Source organism: Giraffa tippelskirchi, chromosome 9 (genome assembly GCF_054371585.1).
Source record: "Giraffa tippelskirchi isolate mGirTip1 chromosome 9, T2T-mGirTip1v1.2.pri, whole genome shotgun sequence".
NCBI classification, from domain to species: Eukaryota; Metazoa; Chordata; class Mammalia; order Artiodactyla; family Giraffidae; genus Giraffa; species Giraffa tippelskirchi.
The window spans coordinates 158,276,834-158,297,106 of NC_137283.1; the positions used below are offsets into that span (position 1 = coordinate 158,276,834).

The following is a 20,273-nucleotide window of genomic DNA, read 5'->3' on the forward strand; positions in this document are numbered from 1 at the left end:
TTAGGGCTTTACACAACTCACAATTAGAGACGATCTGTCCAGGATCGAACTTTCCTGAAGGGAGGTTTAGAACTGAACCATAAAGAAAAGCGTTGTTCATGTACTCATTCGTTTGTTTTCTTCCTTAGGAGAGTCACCCAACCATTTCGAGGTGTTGGAGTCCTTGCTTTGTTTCCATGATGTTTTGGCCAGGGTGAAGAACTCCCAGGATTCTTGGGAGTGATTTCTGCTATGGCAGGAAATGGGGACTGCAGCTAGAGAAGGTCAAACCCATGGCTGAAAAGGAGGGGAGGTTTTCAAAGTGAAACCTTGGAAGAAATAAAGGAAACTGAGGAAAGGGAACCCCTCTCCTCCAGCCAAGAAAATCCTGCAAAGTTCCTTGTAGGCAAGGAAGGTTCATGAGAATTAAGGCAGAGTCGCCATGATTGCTAATTTTCAATATCCAGATGCTTACTAGTGGGCTGTCTTTACTGTCTCCTCAACTCAGAATTTCCCCGATGGCATTAGGCTTTTTGTCCTTGATGTCCCCCGTCTCACGTTTACAGGACCCTCACCTCTGATGTTGGGGAAGAAATGCTTTCTGGAGGTTGCTCTGTGCCTGTCCTCTGACATTGTGTTTTTGTCTCCAAAGTGGACACTCTGTCTCTAGTGCCTCAAAAATTATGATATTCATACTCTATTTTTTCATTCCCTTGAATTTCTTTAGTGGGATCCCGGAGTTCTCTTCTTTTCTTATCATTTTCCTCCTAAGGCAGCGGGGTAATTTTGGGAAGAATAAGTGATGTATGTTAGAATCAGCTATACTTATTTTTTTCAGAATCTTCATTAACATTAAAAATCACATACTAATCAACCTATGTGTTTTCATGAAACACTTCCCTTTCCCTCTTTTCTATGAGAGTCTATAGACTCTCATTTTTCTAAGTGTTCCAAAGTTCAAATGTTTCTGGGTTTTTCAGATTGCCTTTTTTTGCCCCCTGAGAATGCCTTGCATTGGTGAATAATCAGTTTCAGATCCAGGTTTGCCCCTACGTTGACTGTTGTGTGAATATTTAGCATCTATTTATATCACGTTGCATTGCAATATCAGTTATATTATGAGCTGAGAGATTGTGTTTGACAAAACATTATGTTTCGTTTCGGTTAGTTTTGAAAACCAAGAACACTGTTTTGGAACTTCATCAATGAAGGTAAAAATGTTGTGCTTCTTGATAATTTTTCTGTCTTCTTCTGGGACGAAATATGGAAACATTTAAATTAGCGACTAAAACCAGGGGTTTGCCTCTCTTTTAAGATGTTGATCTTGATTTGTTTTCTTTGTGGAAATGACTGATTCTCTTAGCCCCCTTTAGATACAGTGGATATTCTTCCTGATCATGAGAGTTTTATGTTGTTCTTCTCAGAGTGGTTTTAAAGATTGTCCAGCGGTACCATGCCGAATCCTGAGAATTTATTTAATATATGAATGCTTCTGGAGAATATGTCAGATTACTATTTTGTTAATCTTGTCCTAGCAAGGCAACACAATAAAGCTGGGGACTGCCTAGAGTTTATTTTGATTTGTTTCACTTTTGGTTTAAATTTACCACTCACAGTTCTCTGAAATACATAAAAGGTTGCGGGTTTGGTATGTTTGTTTTGCTGTCACACTATAATGATGCCCAAACATGACGGTACTTAAAGTCTTTAGGATCAGACAGATGGAAAGTTGTTTGCTCTTTTGCTAACCATGTCAGAGAACATTGGAAAAGAATTCATTTTCCCAGTCTGCCCTTCTCGTAAGTTGATAGTTGCGCTGTTTGCATAGCTGACCACCCACTGAAGCCAAGGCACGTGAAACTGCTGTCCACTAAAATGGGCCTGAAAGTCACGTGGGACCCACCCAAAGATGCTACCAGTAGATCCGTGGAGCATTACAACATTGCCTACGGGAAGTCACTGAAAAGTCTTAAATACATCAAGGTGAATGCGGAGACGCACTCCTTCCTTATTGAGGATGTGGGTAAGTGACACTCTGTCTTGTTCCCGGTCAGAACTAACTGTCCCCCTTCATTCTCCTTCCATTCTCAGGCTGACTATTTGGGAGACAAAAATGGCACCCAGTGGTTCTTTGGTTCTTGGGTAGCCAAGGTTAAGAGCCTGTTAAACAACAGCCTTCATCTTGCTCATGAGCTTCCCATCCTTCATTTGAATTCCTGGATCTTTCTCCAAATTGATGTAGGAAACAGTTCTTAGTTTCTGGATGTGCTTTTGGAATATACGTTGATTCTTTTTTAGCTCATAGAAACTTGACTATTGGACAAGTTTGTAGTCTGACCTTGAGATTTCTAATTTATAAACCAGTTTATAATTAAGGATTAATTAAACAGTGTGTCCCTGTAGGGGTGTATGGTGTGTCATGCTTTGCCACATCTGATTCAGAGATATAACATTTCTCCCCATTAAATTTGCTTCTGGAAGTTTGGAGGATTTAACATTTTGCCTAAATATATTGTTGTTATCAGTGCAGGTATATGTGGTTTTGAACTTAAGCTTTGAGCTACCTCCAGTGGATCCTCTGTATTCCCCTTTCTCAGTCCCTCTGGCCTGAGACTCCATTTATTCTACAGTCATCCCGTGGTCCAACCTTAAGATGGATCCTACAGAAGTCATAGAAGTCAGCACCTGTGATAACCAGGTCCCCCTGGCCACGTTAGCATTCTGCTGCCCTCCCTCAGTGGACCAAAACCAACTCGTGGCTCCCTAGTTTCCTGGTCACTGTCCAGAACACTTAGTCCTTCTCCACCTCCTGCCTTGTGATATTAGGCTTTCTGGGAGCAGAGCAGAAGGTACACAGAAGGGAGACACAGGGGGACAGATTCCTGTCTTCATGGCTCCAGCTAAACGTACATTTCTCCGAATCGCCTCCGTATCACTAGGGCCCCAGAGCCCGACTGTGATGTTAAATGGAGAGTTTATCCCACAAAGGCATGAGCAGCCTCCCAGTTTCTTGCTCAACCCTTGGGTTGTGAGGTTGGCTGCAGAGAAGAAAAACATGCAAAAAGAAAGCCCTAGAACTCACTGAAAACCAAGAGTATCCCCACCCCTCCCCTGCACCCCGCCCCCGGCAACTTCCTGATCAAAATCAGAAGTTTTCTGAAGCGAAACAGAGACACTTGGATGAAATTTCTTTGAAATATGAATAAGCTCAGAATGAAGACAGAAAATGTTGGCGATGCCTGGTTTTGCTTTTTGTCCAAACCTACAGCATTTCCCAGTTGGTCCAGCAGGTCATGCCAAACCTTAAATGCCACCAGGTCCCACCATGGTTAGACAGAAGGCAGACCAGTCTTGAGCCTAGTAGGGGTCCCAGATGTGTCACTGGTCCTGGACCCTGGCTTGAGAACTGAAGTTTTGTGAAGGGAATGTTCCTCACTGGGAGAAATGCAATGATCGTTATTGCCTTTGACAGAACTCTTACCGCTCCAGCCCTTTATCCCCTCAAATGCCCACAAACTTTCATCTCTTAAAGGAATTGGCACCTTTGCTTATCTTTCACATGATAATAATTCATTTTGAGGAAAACCAGCACTACCTGAGTTTTTCTTTTCAAAACTGTAGGTTCAAGTTACCCTTGCTTTGTAACATGGTGTCTGGGTTTTCTTTTGCATCCCAGCAATTTCAGGATATCAGCTAGAGACCTTCACTATGTAACCTTGATCCCTAGATGCATGTCAAAAAGTGTAGTCCAGTTATTTCAGGCATAGCGTTTCCAAGGTCTCGGGAAATGTTTTTTCTAGATCTTTTGACTATTTTGTTGAAATAGTCAAAGAAAACCTGCACATAGAGTAAGGGAAATATTTTATTGTGAAAAGAAGAAAATTTCATGAGGTTCTACTTATTGCAGTGTAGATTTCCCTTGTGCTAAATTTCATGAGTTACATTGAAATGTTCTTACAATTTTATGGAGGTTGCCACTGGGAAACATTCTTTGTCATTACTAACACTGTAGGTTAAAACATTTAGTGGATGGTGTGTATCTGTTTCCTACATTGATTTCATGGTAAAAAAACTCAAAAGCTTATTTTTGTTGACTGCTCACGAATCCAGGTTTATTACACATGTCATGTGCTTTGCACTAAATAAATTTTGTGTTCTTTTGGTCAGGTGTGCTTCAGTTGCCTGAGACCAATGTTACTGATTTTGATTAAAGAAAAGAGAAAAGGCTATAGTTAGATTGGTCTCTTAATTCGGATTTTTATGTTTGGTTATAACTGGTATGAGGAAGACAGTGACTGAAACTGTCATTCTTGGAGATTTGAAATGGTGGCTTGACATGAACCGTGTGTTTCAGAACCGGGGGTAGTGTACTTTGTGCTGGTTACTGCAGAAAACAGCAATGGAGTGAGCCGTCCCGTTTACAGAGCGGAGAGCCTGCCTGGTAAGTCTTACCTAGAATTGGAGGCTATGTTTTTGTGACTTAGACTGGGAAATTCTTTGCTTCTTCAGGTCAAGGCAAATTTAGAAATCATTAAGGGATTCCCAAACAAGACATTTTTAGACTTGAATAGCACGCTGAAAGACTGAAAACTAGGAGAGATTTATCCCTTCTTCTAAAATACTTTTGATAGAGGTTATTAGCATTTTGTCTTAAGTTTGGGGGTACTCACTACAGTTAACCATGTATAAAAGACAGAAAATCTGTGTTGTCCATACAGTTTAGGGGTCAGGTCACTTGTATGGCCTGAGCAGATCCTTTGGAAAATTGTTGAGAAGACCACTGAAATGTACATTGAGGGATGCAGTGAAGTGTGGAAAATCCAGTAGTCCTCCTTTCTAACGATCAAGTTGCATTTTCCTAATTTAGGAGGTGAATGGATCAAGATTGATGGTTTTCCCATTAAGGGTCCAGGACCATTTAATGAAACCGTCACAGGTACTACTTGCTCATTCGGTTCATGTCTTCACTGAAGCACCATCTCGAAAGAGGGCTGTGCTTCTGTCACACACATGTGCTCACAAACCTTCATTTAGTTCCCATCGCTAAACTAACACACACGCTGCACAGTTGTGGTCGATCTGCACTGCACTGGATGGACCAGGCTGCAGCCAGTACTGCTCAGTCCTCACCGCTCTTTCATGTTCTGGTGTGGGGGTATGTCCTTGTCTACATCCGGGGGTGCTGTTGCTCTGTTAACAGGCAAATATGGTGGTTGAGATGGCAGTCCTGGCCCGATGAGGATATTTACAGCTCTTCTATGCGTGGATGCAGAAATGAGTGGAGCCCACCAAATAGTGGTTTTATTGGCTAATATGCTGCATCCAGGCTTTCTCTCCTTTCTGATGCACGGGATACTTTGTGATACGTTCAATAACCTGCCTCCCATCTCTGCTCCATATTTGTATTCATGTGTGTTTTATCATTTGGATGTGGATGTTGTCTATATCGTTTTACTTGTTGAGAGAAGTGTTGACATTTCTTGTTGTGTCTCTTGAATGTTTAATCAGTCTGGTATTATTGTTGAGAGGAAGGTGAGTATGTTGAAACCAGTGACCATAATCTGCCTCTCAGGTCAGATTTGATGGGTGTAGGCAGTTTTCAAAGACCATTTTATACAAATAGGGAAAGGAAGAACAAAACAGCCTGAAAAGGAAACTGGATTTTGGGAAGGGTGATGTGTTCTTGTTCAAATACGCTGGACTCGATGTAATGGACCTGTCTTATAGGTGATTGGTGATGAGGGCAAGAGGTAGGTGTGGGTTGGGAGCCGTGCTGAAGAGTGAGAGTTGAAGTAGGAAGAGTGATGAGAGGCTGAGAATTAGGAGAGACAAGAGTAAAGCCAAGGATCAAACTTTGGAAGACATGAACAGTAAGAGAGTCCAGAAGGTAGTACACCTAGAAAATGTGCAAAATAGGAAGGGTGTTTATTTTGGAGGTTGTCTACTCCTACAGACACACATGTAAACATTCACACCTTTTACTGACAGATATACTGTGCCTTTGAACCTTATAATTTGTCTTTTAAATAACCATTTTATTTTTGATCATCTTCCTGATAAAGTTTTTGAATGGCAGTTTTGGAATGAGTAATATTTTTTTCTGAAGTAGTTCATTTCTTATGCCATCTTTAATAGAAACAGACTTGTGTGTGTGTGTCCTTTCTGAGTAAGCACATGGTATAGAAACCCTGGGAATTGAGAATCACAGCCCAGTTCACTACTGGATTTATGACTGTGAGATTCTTTAACCTCTCTCTGCAGGAGCCTCTGTGGGTTCTTGATGCCAAAGAATGCTCTGCTGTAATATATAACACTGTATTTGTCATACACGGTGGTAAGAAAGATCCTGGAAGAAATTTTGCAGTATATGATGTAAAGTAGAACTTTAATAAAATGCATATCCAGAATGAATAGATTTAGCTCCAGAAAAAAAAAAAGACATTTCATTGTTAATGAAAATAATAAAAATAATTTATGAGAAATTATCAATAAATGACCAACTTTGCATCTGTACCTTTTGAAATAAGGCCTGGTAAATATGCTATGCTATTGAGGAATGGTTAATATATGATAATCCCATTAAACAAAAGAAGTACTATTTTTGATTTGTACATCAAACATGGTAGAATGAATAACATCTTGTACTTAATATACAATGCTGTTTTCCCCCAAATGCATGTACAGTCTATTTTGATTTAATAAAATACACAGTCTTTAAATGCAAAAAAGAAAAAAAAAACACCCCAAAAACCCAACAACAACAAAGGAAACGATTTGTCCTAGAAACGCAGATATTAGCATCTGCACCTGGTGTGAGGCCCCCAGGGTTTGGTCTCGTGCTTTGATCTGTAATACCTCATGTTCTTCCAGTGTTTATTTGAAACCAGAGGAAAATCCATTCTTTTATTCTGCTGGAAACTGTGGCTTCCGTTCAGATTTCAGAAGTCCCCTTTGCTGGCTGGAAATCTATCTTGCCCTCATTGTCTTTACTTAAAAATAGGACTTTAATTATGTAATTAATTCATTCAGTGCCCGTGGTTTTCCAGGCACAATTCTGGGTGCTAAAGATACAATGTGAATAAGATTCACAAGGGTTTGCCTTAAGACTATATTCTAGTGGGAAGGAAAGACAGTAATTATTGTTGTTCAGTTGCTAAGTCATGTCTGACTCTTTGCCACCCTATGGACTGTGGCACACTAGGCTTCTCTGTCCTTCACTATCTCCCAGAGTTTGCTCAGATTCATATCCATTGAGTTAGTGATGTTATCTAACCGTCTCATCCTCTGCTGCCCCCTTCTCCTTTTACCTTCAATCTTTCCCAACATCAGAATCTTTTCCAATTCATCAGCTCTTTGCATCAGGTGGCCAGAGTATTGGAGCTTCAGCTTTAGCATCAGTCCTTCAGATGAATATTCAGGGTTGATTTCCTTTAGCATTGACTGGTTTGATCTCCTCGCTGTCCAGGGGACTCTCAAAAGTCTCCTCTAGAACCACAATACAAAAGCATCAGTTCTTCAGTGCTCAAGCCTTCTTTATGGTCCAACTCTCACATCTGTACATGACTACTGGAAAAACCATAGCTTTGACTATACGAATCTTTGTCGGCAAAGTGATGTCGATGGCTTAGCTTTTTAACATGCTGTCTAGGTTTGTCATAGCTTTCCTTCCAAGGAGCAAGCCTCTTCTAATTAATGAATGGCTGCATTCATTGTCCACAGTGATTTTGGAGCTCAAGAAAAGAAAATCTGTCACTACTTCCATTTCTCCCCCATCTATTTTCCATGAAGTGATGGGACCGGATGCCATGATCTTAGTTTTTTGAATGTTGAGTTTCAAGCCAGCTTTTTGACTCTCTTCTTTCACCCTCATCAAAAAGCTCTTTTGTTCCTTTTCACTTTCTGCCATTAGAGTGGGAAAGAAAGACAATAAGCCATGTAAGCAGAGAGTCAGGCATATAATCCGTATGAGTTTGGTATGGATGCCATAACAAAACAGCAGAGACTGGTTATCTTAAACAATAGACATTTATTTCCTCACAGTTCTAGTGGCTCGAAGTCCAAGATGAAGGTGTCAGCAGGTTTGATCTCTCCCCAGGCCTTTTTCTTCGGCTTATCTTTCCTCTGTGGCCATGAATCCTTGGCTTCTCTGTGTCCAGATTTCTACTTCTTCTAAGGACACCATCGGATGGGATTAGGGCCACCTTAGTAGCTTCATTTTAACTTAGTCACCTTGTTAGGCCCAGGCTCCAAACGCAGTCCCATTCTGAGGTAATTTGGCTTAGATCTTAAACATAAAAATTTGAGAGGGGAGGGATACAAAGTTTAGCCTGTAACATGATCATAAATTCCTTGAAAAATGAGCAGCACTGTGATACAGAACAAGATGGCGGCACTAGGCTGAGACCCTGTGGGACTGTCTGGGACGCCACACGAGGGAGACGAAGAATGTGTGGTGAGGCCTGGAGGCGGGCGGGCAGGACCTGAGTGATTTTCAGATGGTCACTCATACAAATGTGGACGCTCTTATAGGACTAAGCCAAAATGCAACTCTAGGGCAGAAGTTTTGGCTTCCTCTTTGGTTGCTCATCACATATCTTTTTGTTAGAAAGTGGTCTTGGTATTTAAATGTAAAATCTCTCCTGTTGAGATGTAAACCCATATCCCTTTGTTTTGTCCTTGGGGAAGAGCTGTCACAAGTCCCTTCACGTATTGGAATCCTATTATTCAGCTTTCCTGCAGACTTTTCTGAAGTTGTTTTAGCTTTTCTTCTGTGACTGGATCTGGGTGATCTGCTCTGTGCAGAGCCGAGCACCAGGAGTCAGGATGAGAACCATGGTCCATCTCTGCTTCCAACCAGACCACGGGCTCAGAGGGCAGTTCATGGGCTTTCACCGAGCTGTTCATCTGGGAAATTTTTTTTTTTTTTCATCTGGGAAATTTTGGCTCTCAATAGGCTCATATGTATTTTTAGTAATGTTGTGGTTTTCTAAAAATCGAATCCTTTGTGCTTTCCTTAAGGGATGGAGCCCACACTAGACACAGAACTGAAATAAAAGTTTGATTTATACTTCATATTTTCTTTCCATTCTATTTTAGTCCATGAAACTTACTAATTTTTTTTTGACAGTTAAATTACAGCTCAGACTCAAGTTTAGCATAGAGTTCACAATTCTCTTAGGCCCTTAAAAAAAATTATTAATTTCTGGCTGTACTGGGTCTTCTGCTGTGCGGGCTATTCTCCAGTTGTGGTGTGCGGACTTCTAATTTTGGTGGCTTGTCTTGCTGCAGAGCATGGGCTCTAGGCCGCTCAAGCTTCAGTAATTGTGACATGTGGGCTGAGGCACTGCAGCTCCCGGGCTCTAGAGGCCAGGCTCCGTAGTTGGGGCACATGGGCTTAGCTGCTCCTCAGCACATGGGATCTTGGGCTAGAACCCGTGTCTCCTGCATCGGCAGGAGGTTCTTTACCACTGAGCCACCGGGATGCTCCCTCTTAGGCCATTTTCACCAACACGGCATGATTCCCATGGTCTAGCCATTCCCTCCCTTATCATAGTCACCCCGACCTCCAGGCTGCTCCCTGAATCCAAACAGCTTGAAGGCACGTGGTTCATTATGTGCATCTCTACACTTGCGTCCTGGACTGCACAACTTCGGTGCTGACAATCCGTTTGACTGTCTCCGCTCCTGTCCTCTAGGATGGAGCTGCTCCCCTCCAAATCCTAGAATCATGAAATTCCCCATTATCTCACTTCTTCAATGCCCTCATGTCATTAGATTGTCCAGGCTTTGGGTCTGTAGACCTTCCCATTGCCAGACTCCAGAAACTGTCTCCTGGCTCATTTCTGGCTTATTTTATCTTGGTGCCAGCATTTCACCACACTCATGTCAGCATGGCCGTGCCAGCCGCCCCCTATCCCTGGCTCTCTGGGTTTCCTTTCTGCTAATCGCTGAGCCTGCGGGAGGAATAAGAACTAAGCTCATCCACCTTGTGACAGCTTCCTATAGCTGGTTTTCTAAGTTCATCTGGACCCCAGGTTCTACTTGGAGATTATTCTATTTGTGCTTTCTCAGTTTCCTTTCTTTCTCTCCAAAACTTGGTCACTTCTTCAAGTTCCTTCCTCCACGTGCCTTCCCCTCACTTCCAGCAGGTGACCTTGCTTCCTGTCTCCCTGGGAAATAAAGGTCATTGGGGTGACATCTCTTGTCTCCCCTCCCTTGACTTCTAAGCCTTCATGGCTTCCTTCCCCTTCTCCTGGCTCTGAGGAAAGGTTGCTGTTACCGCTTTTCTCTCAGGCTGACTTCATATACAGAAAGCTTCTTTGTGAGCATGGTTAGGACCCAAGAGCTGTTCTGAATTCATCTTTGGAGCCCTCCCCTCCCCTGGAGGACCTGGCTCAAAAGCTAATTTGGGCAGGTGTCAAATTATTTGACAGTGAAACTATGAGACCTGAAAACTGAAGCTTGGCATCTTTCACTTCTTCCTTGGCACTCCTTTCATGGGGCATATCTGTGGATGTACCAGGAAAGATGTCCAAGCATGTGTTTTGGTCTGTTCTATCAGTAGTTCATCAAAATAAGCACCCAGCTTCAGGTGCATTTTCTTGCTAGTTTGTTTATGTAGATGTGAAGTGAAGTGAAGTGAAGTCTCTCAGTTGTGTCTGACTTTTTGCAACCTCATGGACTGCAGCCCACCAGGCTCCTCTGTCCATGGGATTCTCCAGGCAAGAGTACTGGAGTGGGTTGCCATTTCCTTCTCCAGAGGATTTTCCTGACCCAGGGATCGAACCCAGGTCTCCTGCATTGTAGGCAGACACTTTACCATCTGAGCCACCAGGGAAGTCCCTATGTAGATGTGACCAATGTGGAATTTGAAAACTCTAATCCCACTGTCTTGAGATTGCCTCCTTCCCTAATCTCTTGGTTTAAGAGCATAATGAATCCATCCAACCATAACCATCTCCACCACTCACTCTTACACCCCAGAGTCAGGCTCAGTCAACAATGAGACCCTTCAGACATCTCAGCCATACAATGATGGGGCTCCCCAAGAAGGCTCCAGGCTCCTTTCTAAGAACCCTCTCAGGTTCTAAACTTCCTACTAAGGTTCTATGGTTCCTTTCAGGTCTGACATTTCATGAATTAATGACACTAAGGCACTCTGAATGAGTGATCCTAAGCTTGGCAAGCCGCTGGGAACCATTGCTGAGAAATGGCTGTTTGCCTTGGTCTCCACCCTACTTAGAATGTTTTAGGCCAGCAAATCCCGAAGTCATCTTGGCCAAGGAAGAAACACTGAATCATAGATTCTGGGTGTTGAGGGTGTGAGCGAATACACAGAGGTGCACAGGATAGGGAATTGTCTCCAGTGATACACTGGAAGTGCCGCCCTCCTTCTCTGGGTGCAAATGGCAGGCTTTCTGCCAAATGAGCCAAGGTGACGCCATGTTAACTCACTTAAACTGACCGGTGTGTGTCGGTATGACTGGGCAAGAGGAGCCGCTGCAGTGCAGCGATAAGCAAACCGCATCCTGCATTGCTTCTACCCTGGGGGCACTGCTGTGTAATCTGGAGCCAGATCCCGGCTGCTGTGGGCCAGACTTGAGCTTTAAGTGTTCCCTGCTCCAAAGTTTTAAAATTAATTATAAATCAAAGACTGTCCTCTTTTCATATACTAGTTTCAGTTTAAAGTCTCTGGCCCACAGGGGATTAATAATGTCTGTGACATTATTTTTCTCAGTAGCTCTCTCATGCAATTATTAGATTTTTTTTTTAAGTATGCCATTTGCAGGGCAGACCTGGTTTCTGGCTCCTGACCTGGGTGGGGTGGTGGGTGGTGAGCTCCCCGAGGGCAGGGCAGCATGGTTTACTCATCTTTGTATCTCCAGAGCCTGGGCCGGGCACAAAGTAGGCACTCAAGGAATGTTTACTGGGTGAAATGCATTTAGAGGCTGCTTCTGCTCCACACCCATGCCCAGGAAGTCAAGCTGTGTGTCAGGAGCTTCGGCACCTGCATCTCGTTCAGCCACCAACTGTGGGGGCGGCCCCGGCAGGCCACCTGGTCACCCCAGAGTGGTGCTGTCACTAGTCAGCAGTCCTGGTTCTTCCCCACTGTTTCTTTGGAGGGGCCTGGATGAAGGACGGTGTTGAATGCATTTGGAGACGGGAGTTCCTCAGGGCTGGTTGCTCTGTGGAGTCACAGTCAGGTCCACCTGCTGTGAGCTCACCTCCTCCACCTTCAGATCTTTATCCCTCTGTGGCTCAGATCTCTTTATCTGTGTACTGGTTTCCAAGCCGCCTCTCACATTAGAATGTGGCTCAGTTCAGTTCAGTCGCTCAGTCATGTCCGACTCTTTGCGACCCCATGGACTGCAGCACGCCAGGCCTCCCTGTCCATCACCAACTCCCGGAGTTTACTCAAACCCATGTCCATTGAGTCGGTGGTGCCATCCAACCATCTCATCCTCTGTCATCCCCTTCTCCTCCTGCCCTCAATATTTCCCAGCATCAGGGTCTTTTCCAATGAGTCAGCTCTTCACATCAGGTGGCCAAAGTATTGGAGTTTCAGCTTCAACATCAGTCCTTCCAATGAACACCCAGGACTGATCTCCTTTAGGATGGACTGGTTGGATCTCCTTGCAGTCCAAGGGGCTCTCAAGAGTCTTCTCCAACACCACAGTTCAAAAGCATCAGTTCTTTGTGTGGTTAGAATCTGGTTAGACTTCACCAACCTCAGAGTCCATTCTTTCATCCTAAAAAGTAGGCAAGAGAGGCTTGAGTGCAGATGTTCTTGGGCGGGACTCCTGAGTTCCAGCCCAGACAACAATGTCGTGGGAAGGACTCAGCATAGGCCAGCTGCCTGGAGGAGGCAGAAGTGGTGGGCAGCCTTCTCAGACACGAGGGCTGAAACCCACATTTTGCGGTGTTTCATCTCCCTATCTACACTGATGAATGAGAATATCTGCACATAACTTTTCCTTTCAGTGAATCCTTAAGACGCAGATTGATGGGGTGCAAGGCCCTTCCCTCCAAGGCTGAGGAGTGGCTGCTTTGAGGGGGTGGGCGGGGGCAGTGGACGGCTGGGAAGATGAACTGTCCCCACTGTCCTCGTGTGTGGGCCTTGAGTGCAATGTCGGCCACCCTTGCCCCCGCCTCCTGGAGGAACCTGCAGTAGTTAACAAACCCAACGTCCTGGTGGGGCCAGCATCTTGGGGGCTGGGTGCCATTTTCTGAGTATCTGTCCCTGGCTTTTCTTTTGGTGTCTGAGGGCAGAGGAGGGCAGGGTGGAGCAGTGGGTGATGCCCCTGAAGAGAGATGCAGCTTCTTATATAGGATCCCTGGGTGTGTAGACGTCTTTCCTGAAAGAAACCACTTTCTTTGCTCAGTTGTCAGCCTATCCTTGTATTGTAACTGGACCTTTCATTTGCAGGTGACATATTGGATAGCACTAAAAACTGAGCTAACCAATAGCCGTTTAGCAGAAAAAGGGCTTTCATTTCTAGAAGACAACTGTGTCGCCGACTCTTTGCCTCCCAAATGAAACAATGCAGAAGAGTTTTAGACAAAACAAAACAAACCGCAAAAACCTGTGAAAATTTTTCCTTAGGATATCTAACACCCCTTTCTCTTAGCTTACCTCAACCAGGAGGCTGTCTCTGTGTCCACAGTGAGGTGAGGAAACACCAGATGTCTGCACTTCAGCCGTTGAAGAGCTCAGAAAAGGAGGCTCGCTTCCTTTGCTTTCTGTGTTCCTCTGGAGCCCTCAGGAAGTGCAGCTGAAAACTGAAGCACCAGCAGATGGGTCCAGATCAGATGCTCCAATGATGTGCTTTTTCATCCTTCACGTAGGAACCTTTACAGCTGGTCCCCTGCAGAATTTCCCCCTCTTGCCTTCCAGGCTGCGTCAGTGCGGGGTGGGCCAGGGATGGGGAGCGAGGGAGCTGGGCCCAGGCCAGAGCTCACCCCTGGCGCAGGTGGCTGAGGACCTCGGCAACTGATGTCGCCATTCCGGGCATATCGCTGAGCCACTGCCCTGAGTAGGATGCAGGGACCTTAGCTAGCTCTGCCTGTGCGGCAGTGGAGAGACTGCTGACCTAACTAATGTACAAAGAGATCTGGGATGTGTCCATGCAGATGGTTGTAGGACCGCCGAATTCCTCTGTAGAGTTTGCCCGCGTTGTTAATGTCCTGCTGGCCACCATCTTGGGGTGACGGCCTCTGCTGCCTCGGTCCTGTGCAGTGACATTGGTGGTGTAGTGTTCACTGATATTCATATCACCGCTGGGATCATAGGACCTTTGGGCTTCCCTGGTGGCTCAGACGGTAAAGAATCCGCCTGCAACACAGGAGACCCAGGTTTGATCCCTGGGTCGGGAAGATCCCCTGGAAGAGGACATGGCAACTCACTCCAGTATCCTTGCCTAGAGAATCCCCATGGACAAAGGAGCCTGGTGGACTACAGTCCATGGGGTTGCAAAGAGTCAGACAGGACTGAGCGACTTTCACTCACTGGGATCAAGATCAGTAACTGATTGACCTTTTTGGCTGACATCCTGGAGCTGCTGATATACCGGTCATTCTTTGAGGCTTCTCAAACTGGGTCCTCAGAACTTGGGAGCACATAGCACTGCCAGGAGAGCATGACGGGAAGTATTTTCTTGGCAGAGATACCAGGCAGGTCCAACGGGAAGTGTTTTCTTGGTGGCCAGTCATTTAAAATGTTATTTTTGACTTTGAAAACAAACCAAAATATTATAGGGTAGTCTATAAAATTCAAATGCAATTTTGAGATAAAACCGAGATTGTGGATCAGTTACCATGCTCCAGGCTTGTGGGGGCCGCGTTTGCTTTCTTCGCTGTTACATGAACCTCGGTAAAGAGCGTGAGGGGCTCTGTTCAGCGGTAAAGTGATCCAGCACTTTTGTGAAACAAACAGCCAAGTCAAACAAGATGGTTGGAGTGGAGTGGTCCCAGGGCGGCTGGAACATCTGCTTTGTTTCTGAGATAGTCCTGCTGGAGTTTTGAGGACCACGTTTGTGGCTCAGATGCTGGCAGCCTTGTGCCAGCCTATGGGGTTGGCCTCTGACTACACTGTCCCTGGGTTCCCTGTGGCTTCTTCATCTGGTAACAGCCAGGATGTCCCCGCGTGATCCTAGGAAGCAAGGAAGAGGAATCCGTGAAGAACTGGGCAGGGGGCGGCAGAAATCTTAAACTGATGGCACTGAGGTTTGTTTGCTTTAAAAGTTAGCTTTACATGCCTTATAAAGGGCTTCCACAGTCCTAACATTACTAACATCATTAGTAATTGACATAGATTTGGTGGGGGCAATCAAGGTTCTTTGTTTTTCTTTCAAGACCTTCTCTTTTCTCCCAATCCCTGTAAAAGCAGCAAGAATGGACTGACTCCGGCTGATGGCTTAGGGGTGCTATGCTAGTGTCTCTGAAGGATGCTGAGATACGTGCCTGTCACTCTAATTCTCCCCTTGCTTCCCACACTGCTTCCCCGGCAGGCAGCCAGGCCCTTAGAGACTGAAACATGGGTAAATGTAAGGGGAACGGTGTGATGAATGGCTTCTGATGGGAAAAATGGACCCACGTTCCCTGGAGGGCAGCCAGGCCCTTGGGAGCTTAGCCAGCATCTTCTGAATGCAGGGATGCTCATGACATGACAGTCCTAGATAGATGGCGATGCCTGGCTCTGCAGACCAGTCCTTCCCCAGAGGGGCACCTAGGGGGACGCTCTCCCAGAGGGCCCTGTGTGTGTGCTACAGTGTGGCTGCTGGTGACACCAACTCTGCAACCATTGTGAGCTTCTAAATATGGGTGGAGAGAACCAGGGATGCAGCCTCAAAAGCCCTGGGTTCCAATGCCAGCTGAGTGCCTGATGCTGTCTGGCTTGGAGATTCTCCCTTACCCTCAGAGCCTCACTTCTGTTGTCTGTACATGGGGTGTTTATTGGGTTATCGTGAGGATACTTGTCCAGTGCTTTACTCAGCAGGGATCCAGTCGATGATGAAGGTTGGTGATGCTCTGACAGACACTGTTCTGAAGTGAAGGCACGAGATTTCCTTTCTCCTTCTCGGGCTTCCCTGGTGGCTCAGGTGGTAAAGAATCCACCTGCAATGCGAGAGACCCAGGTTTGAACCTTGGGTCGGGAAGATCCCCTGGAGAAGGGAATGGCAACTCAGTCCAGTATTCTTACCTGGAGAATCTGGTGGGCAGAGGAGCCTGGTGGGGGGAGGGCACCCAGACTCAGCGTGGGGGCAGCAGACACATGTCTAGTTCCTCTGGTTGAGACAGCTGGTGTCATCCCCCCCTGCACCCCAAGGCATCTTCCCTCCCCCCTCCTGCCCTCTCACCTCTTCCTAATCAGGCTCTTTCATCGCAAGCGCACACAAGCTCTGGAATCTCACCTGTCCCGGATACAGGTGGGAGGGGCTGTATCGCCACAAGCCCCACCCCCCACCCCCAAGGTGTTCTGATGCACAGTGCAGTGTGAGGACCGTGGTCCAGCCTCGTGGGCTGGATTCCTGCCCACCCTCAGATCAGTGTCCCTGGTGGCCTTGAGGTCTGATGCCTGGGAAGGGTGGGGAGGCTGCCTGGGGCCGAGGCTGGGCGAGGGGAAGGGTGGCTCTTACTGCCCCTGGGCTGAGGATAAGGGCCATCTGCGTGAAGCTTGGAGGCCAGCGCAGTGGGTGTCAGGTGGGTTAGTGGGACAAACCACTTGCTCTCCGAAGCTCTAGACTGAGGGATCCCTCACGTTCTCCTGGAAACAAGAATGTCATGCTAGTTGAGACCGGGCCAGGGAAAGTGGTCACCAGACAGCCGTGGCCATGGACTTTCATGCCAATGAAAAGGAGGGGCCGGCTCAGAGTGGTGTGTGACTGTGAGATGCTGCGGACGAGGAATAGTGCTTTCCGCTTATGGTGCAAAAAAAGCCACCTGGGTGTCGACAGCCTCATATATGAGAAGGCTTTCAGTGTAGAGTCTTTGGCAAGAAGTCCACTTCTTTTGCTCCTGTCTGGTTCTTTGAAAGTCAAAGTCGCTCAGTTGTGTCTGACTCTTTGCGACCCCATGGACTATACAGTCCATGGGATTCTCCAGGCCAGAATACTGGAGTGGGTAGCCTTTCCCTTCTCCAGGGGATCTTGCCAACCCAGGGATCGAGCCTAGGTCTCCCGCGTTGTAGGTGGATTCTTTACCAGGTTCTTTGAAACACTTTTTTTTTTTTTTTTTTTAGAGCCCACAGAAAACTCTATGATGCAACCACAGCTCACCTTCTGAAAGGAGCCGCCCGCCCACCATGAATCTGATAAAAGAGGGTTTTTATCATGACGGATCACAAACACAACGAGCACTTAATGTGTCCTTGATAGATGCCAGGACAGTGTGAATTACAAAACCCAGTAAACTAGATACTACTTGACCGAGGAGGAAGCTGAAGTTCGAAAGGCAGTGAGACGTAGACTCAGATTCAGACCCTGGCTTTCGAGCCCATGGAAGCCCAATTCAGAAGCTACGCGTTTAACTAGCGCTGAATTGTAAATGAGCAAAGAAAGCATCACGTTGAATTTTGAATATTTTTGTGTGTGAAAAGAACAGATTTTTTTGACTCCCTATGATTTCAGAATACTTGCCAATTTGCAGAGCTGGCGATACAAATCAGGGAGATGTTCTAATTCTGCCTGGCTTTCAGATGTTTGTTGTAGTTTACATGGGAATCGTTTCACCTCACTGACCTGCTCAGTGGACGGTGTGTGATTAATCGCTGTAGGTCTTCTGAGATCAATTCATTCTAAGCAACATCTACCTGGTTGAATGGTCTCCAGAGCAACGGAGGGAGTGTGTCCTGCCAGGTTCAAAATATACTTAGCACTGGTGGATATGAACATCATTCCTCTTGGCAATTGTGACTTTGTGCTTTCAAGAGAAAAGGCTTACACAGATTTATTAGAAAATTTTCAGAAGGCTTCTGTGAGGCTATCACACACAGCTTAGAGAAAACACTTAGAAAATCTCATTGCAAGTGAACTTGAACCATATGAACAAGTTTTCTTCATGTGCACAGCAGCTTAAAAGAAGGCTCCCAGATGATCTATAAAAGATCTATAAAAGCTAATTAGCAGTGTGTTCTATCCAGAACATTAAAGAAAGGACATTTTCAAAGTACTTGGAAAAATTGGTGTTGGCTTTAGGGCTGTGTACAGTGGAATGACATTGTCACCTCACTCTGGTTTTTAGAGTCGGTGGCCTTCTCTGGTTGCTAAGGGCAACCTGCTGAGTAGCTTCTCTGTTTCCTTAGTTATACTGCCTGATCCACTGAAAAAAAAACATATACATGCTGGCTGGATCCCTTCTCTGTTCACCGGAAACTATCCCAACATTGTTCATCGGCTATACCTTGATACAAAATTGTTGCTGTTGTTCAGCTGCTAAGTTGTGTCCAACTCTTTATGACCCCCTGGACTGCAGCATGCTAGGCTCCCCTGCCCTTCACTATCTCCCAGAGTTTCCTCAAACTCATGTCAATTGAGTCAGTGATGCCATCCAACCATCTCATCTTCTGTCGTCCCCTTATCCTCCCGTCTTCAGTCTTTCCCAGCATCAGCGACTTTTCCAGTGAGTCAGTTCTTTACATCAGGTGGCCAAAGTATTAGAGCTTCAGCCTCAGCATCAGTCCCTCTAATGAATATTCAGTGTTGATTTCCTTTAGGATGGAGTGGTTGGATCTCCTTGCTCTCCAGGGAGTTTAAAAAAAAACACACAAAACACATACCTGCAAATGTGAGGCCTACTGTGTGGGCATTATGCTCACACTTGGAAGGGGGCCTGTCCAGCTTAGAACCCATGTTTCACTTTTATTAGCAGAAGGGGTTGGGTGGCTGGTGGGATGGCATGTGGGGGAGGGGTGAGCATGAGTGGATGGGGTCTCAGTGGACAAGCGGGGAAACTGGCATTAGGGTAGCTGCCTTCAGGTCGCTGCTTGGCACTTAGCCATGTGGCCTTGGGTCAGGTACTTCACCTCTTGATCCTCAGTTTTCTTGTGGGCATTATGACATCTGGCCTCCTCACCTGGGAGATGTTGGAAGGACAGTTTAAATGAACCATGTGAGAGTGTGTAACCAAGTGTGAGGTTCTGTGTAGAACAGGCAGTGTGGTTGGTCATAGGGCTGGCCTCAGCCCTGTTGCCAAAACTTGCTCAGCAGGCTTGGCTTTGTTCCGGAACCCTGGTGTGGAGGGTTGGACGGCAGCCCGGAGCCCGTGGGGGAGAGCCCATGTTGTCCGAGGGGGCCGCTGCTGTCCCTGCCACTGGGCAGTGTGGGTGATATTTAGTGGGCCTGGCCTGGGTCAGGATCTCAGGCCAAACCCTGTGCCATCTGGTATGGAGCCCCTTGTTCTTGGAACCTCCCCCCTTCCTCTTCCTCAGGGACCCTGGCACTTTAGGACATCCCAGTGGTCTTTTTCCTTCTTTCTGTTTGTTTGAAGTTTTGCTCTTGAGCGTCAGGGGTTATTTGTTCTGGAGCATAGGCCCACCGCACTCCCCAAATGAAGAAGAAGTGTTAGTCGCTCAGTCATATCCGACTTTGCGACCCTCTGGACTGCAGCCCGCCAAGCTCCTTTGTCCATGGAATTCCCCAGGTAAGAATACTGGAATGGGTTGCCATTCCCTTTTCCAGGGGATCTTCCCGACCCAGGGACTGAACCCAGGTCTCCTTCATTGTTGGTGGATACTTCGCTGTCTGAGCCACCATGGAATACCCAAGGCCCCGAGGCAAGGCTCTCTCTCCACTGATGCTGGTTCGACTGTAAAGTAGATGGCTGGGTGGATCTGGGGGTGGGGTGGGGGGAAGGGCCACAGAGCTCGGAACGCCACCTCTGCTCAGTGATTTGCTTCTCAGCTGAATCTTGTCAGACTCATGCATGTGTTTTCCGTCAACTTGCCCATGTTGCTCTAGACCATCCCAGAAGTCCCAGACTGATGGGCGGCCCTCTGCAGTGGTTGGGAGAGTGGTTGTGTCACCTGGGGCTTTAGGACAAGAGCGGTGAGGGCAACCCTGAGGCTGGGCACATTGGTGGCAGCACCATGGACACCCACCGCATTTACTGCTGCCCCTCGGAGATAGACTGTGGCCACCATGGGGGTTGAGGGGAACCTGCTAGTCCTGCTGGGAAGAAGAGCAGTGCAAATGGCCTGTGGCAGCTTTAGCAGGCATCGTTTCTCATGGCCGCATCACTGAGGTTCCCTTGAGGAGGTATGAGCTTTTCTTAAGAGTAAAATGAATACTGTGTATTATTGG

The 20,273-nt window shown here is 46.3% G+C and overlaps 1 protein-coding gene and 1 long non-coding RNA gene across 6 annotated transcripts in view; both read left to right on the forward strand.

Moving 5' to 3' along the window:
- FNDC1 (fibronectin type III domain containing 1) overlaps window positions 1-20,273 on the forward strand; it is a 111,323-nt gene that overhangs the window by 26,699 nt on the left and 64,351 nt on the right. Inside the window, exons 2-4 of one of the 5 annotated variants that reach the window (XM_081530181.1) lie at window positions 1,808-2,002; window positions 4,334-4,420; window positions 4,847-4,915. The exons of the other annotated variants lie outside the window; for them this stretch is intronic. Of the exons in view, the coding sequence (XP_081386307.1) occupies window positions 1,808-2,002; window positions 4,334-4,420; window positions 4,847-4,915 (351 nt within the window). The remainder of the gene's footprint in view (window positions 1-1,807; window positions 2,003-4,333; window positions 4,421-4,846; window positions 4,916-20,273) is intronic. 5 annotated transcript variants of the gene reach the window in all.
- LOC145521524 (uncharacterized) lies at window positions 11,870-18,154 on the forward strand. Its single transcript, XR_014065443.1, has 2 exons — window positions 11,870-16,076; window positions 17,165-18,154. It is a non-coding gene; the product is annotated as an uncharacterized LOC145521524 (long non-coding RNA).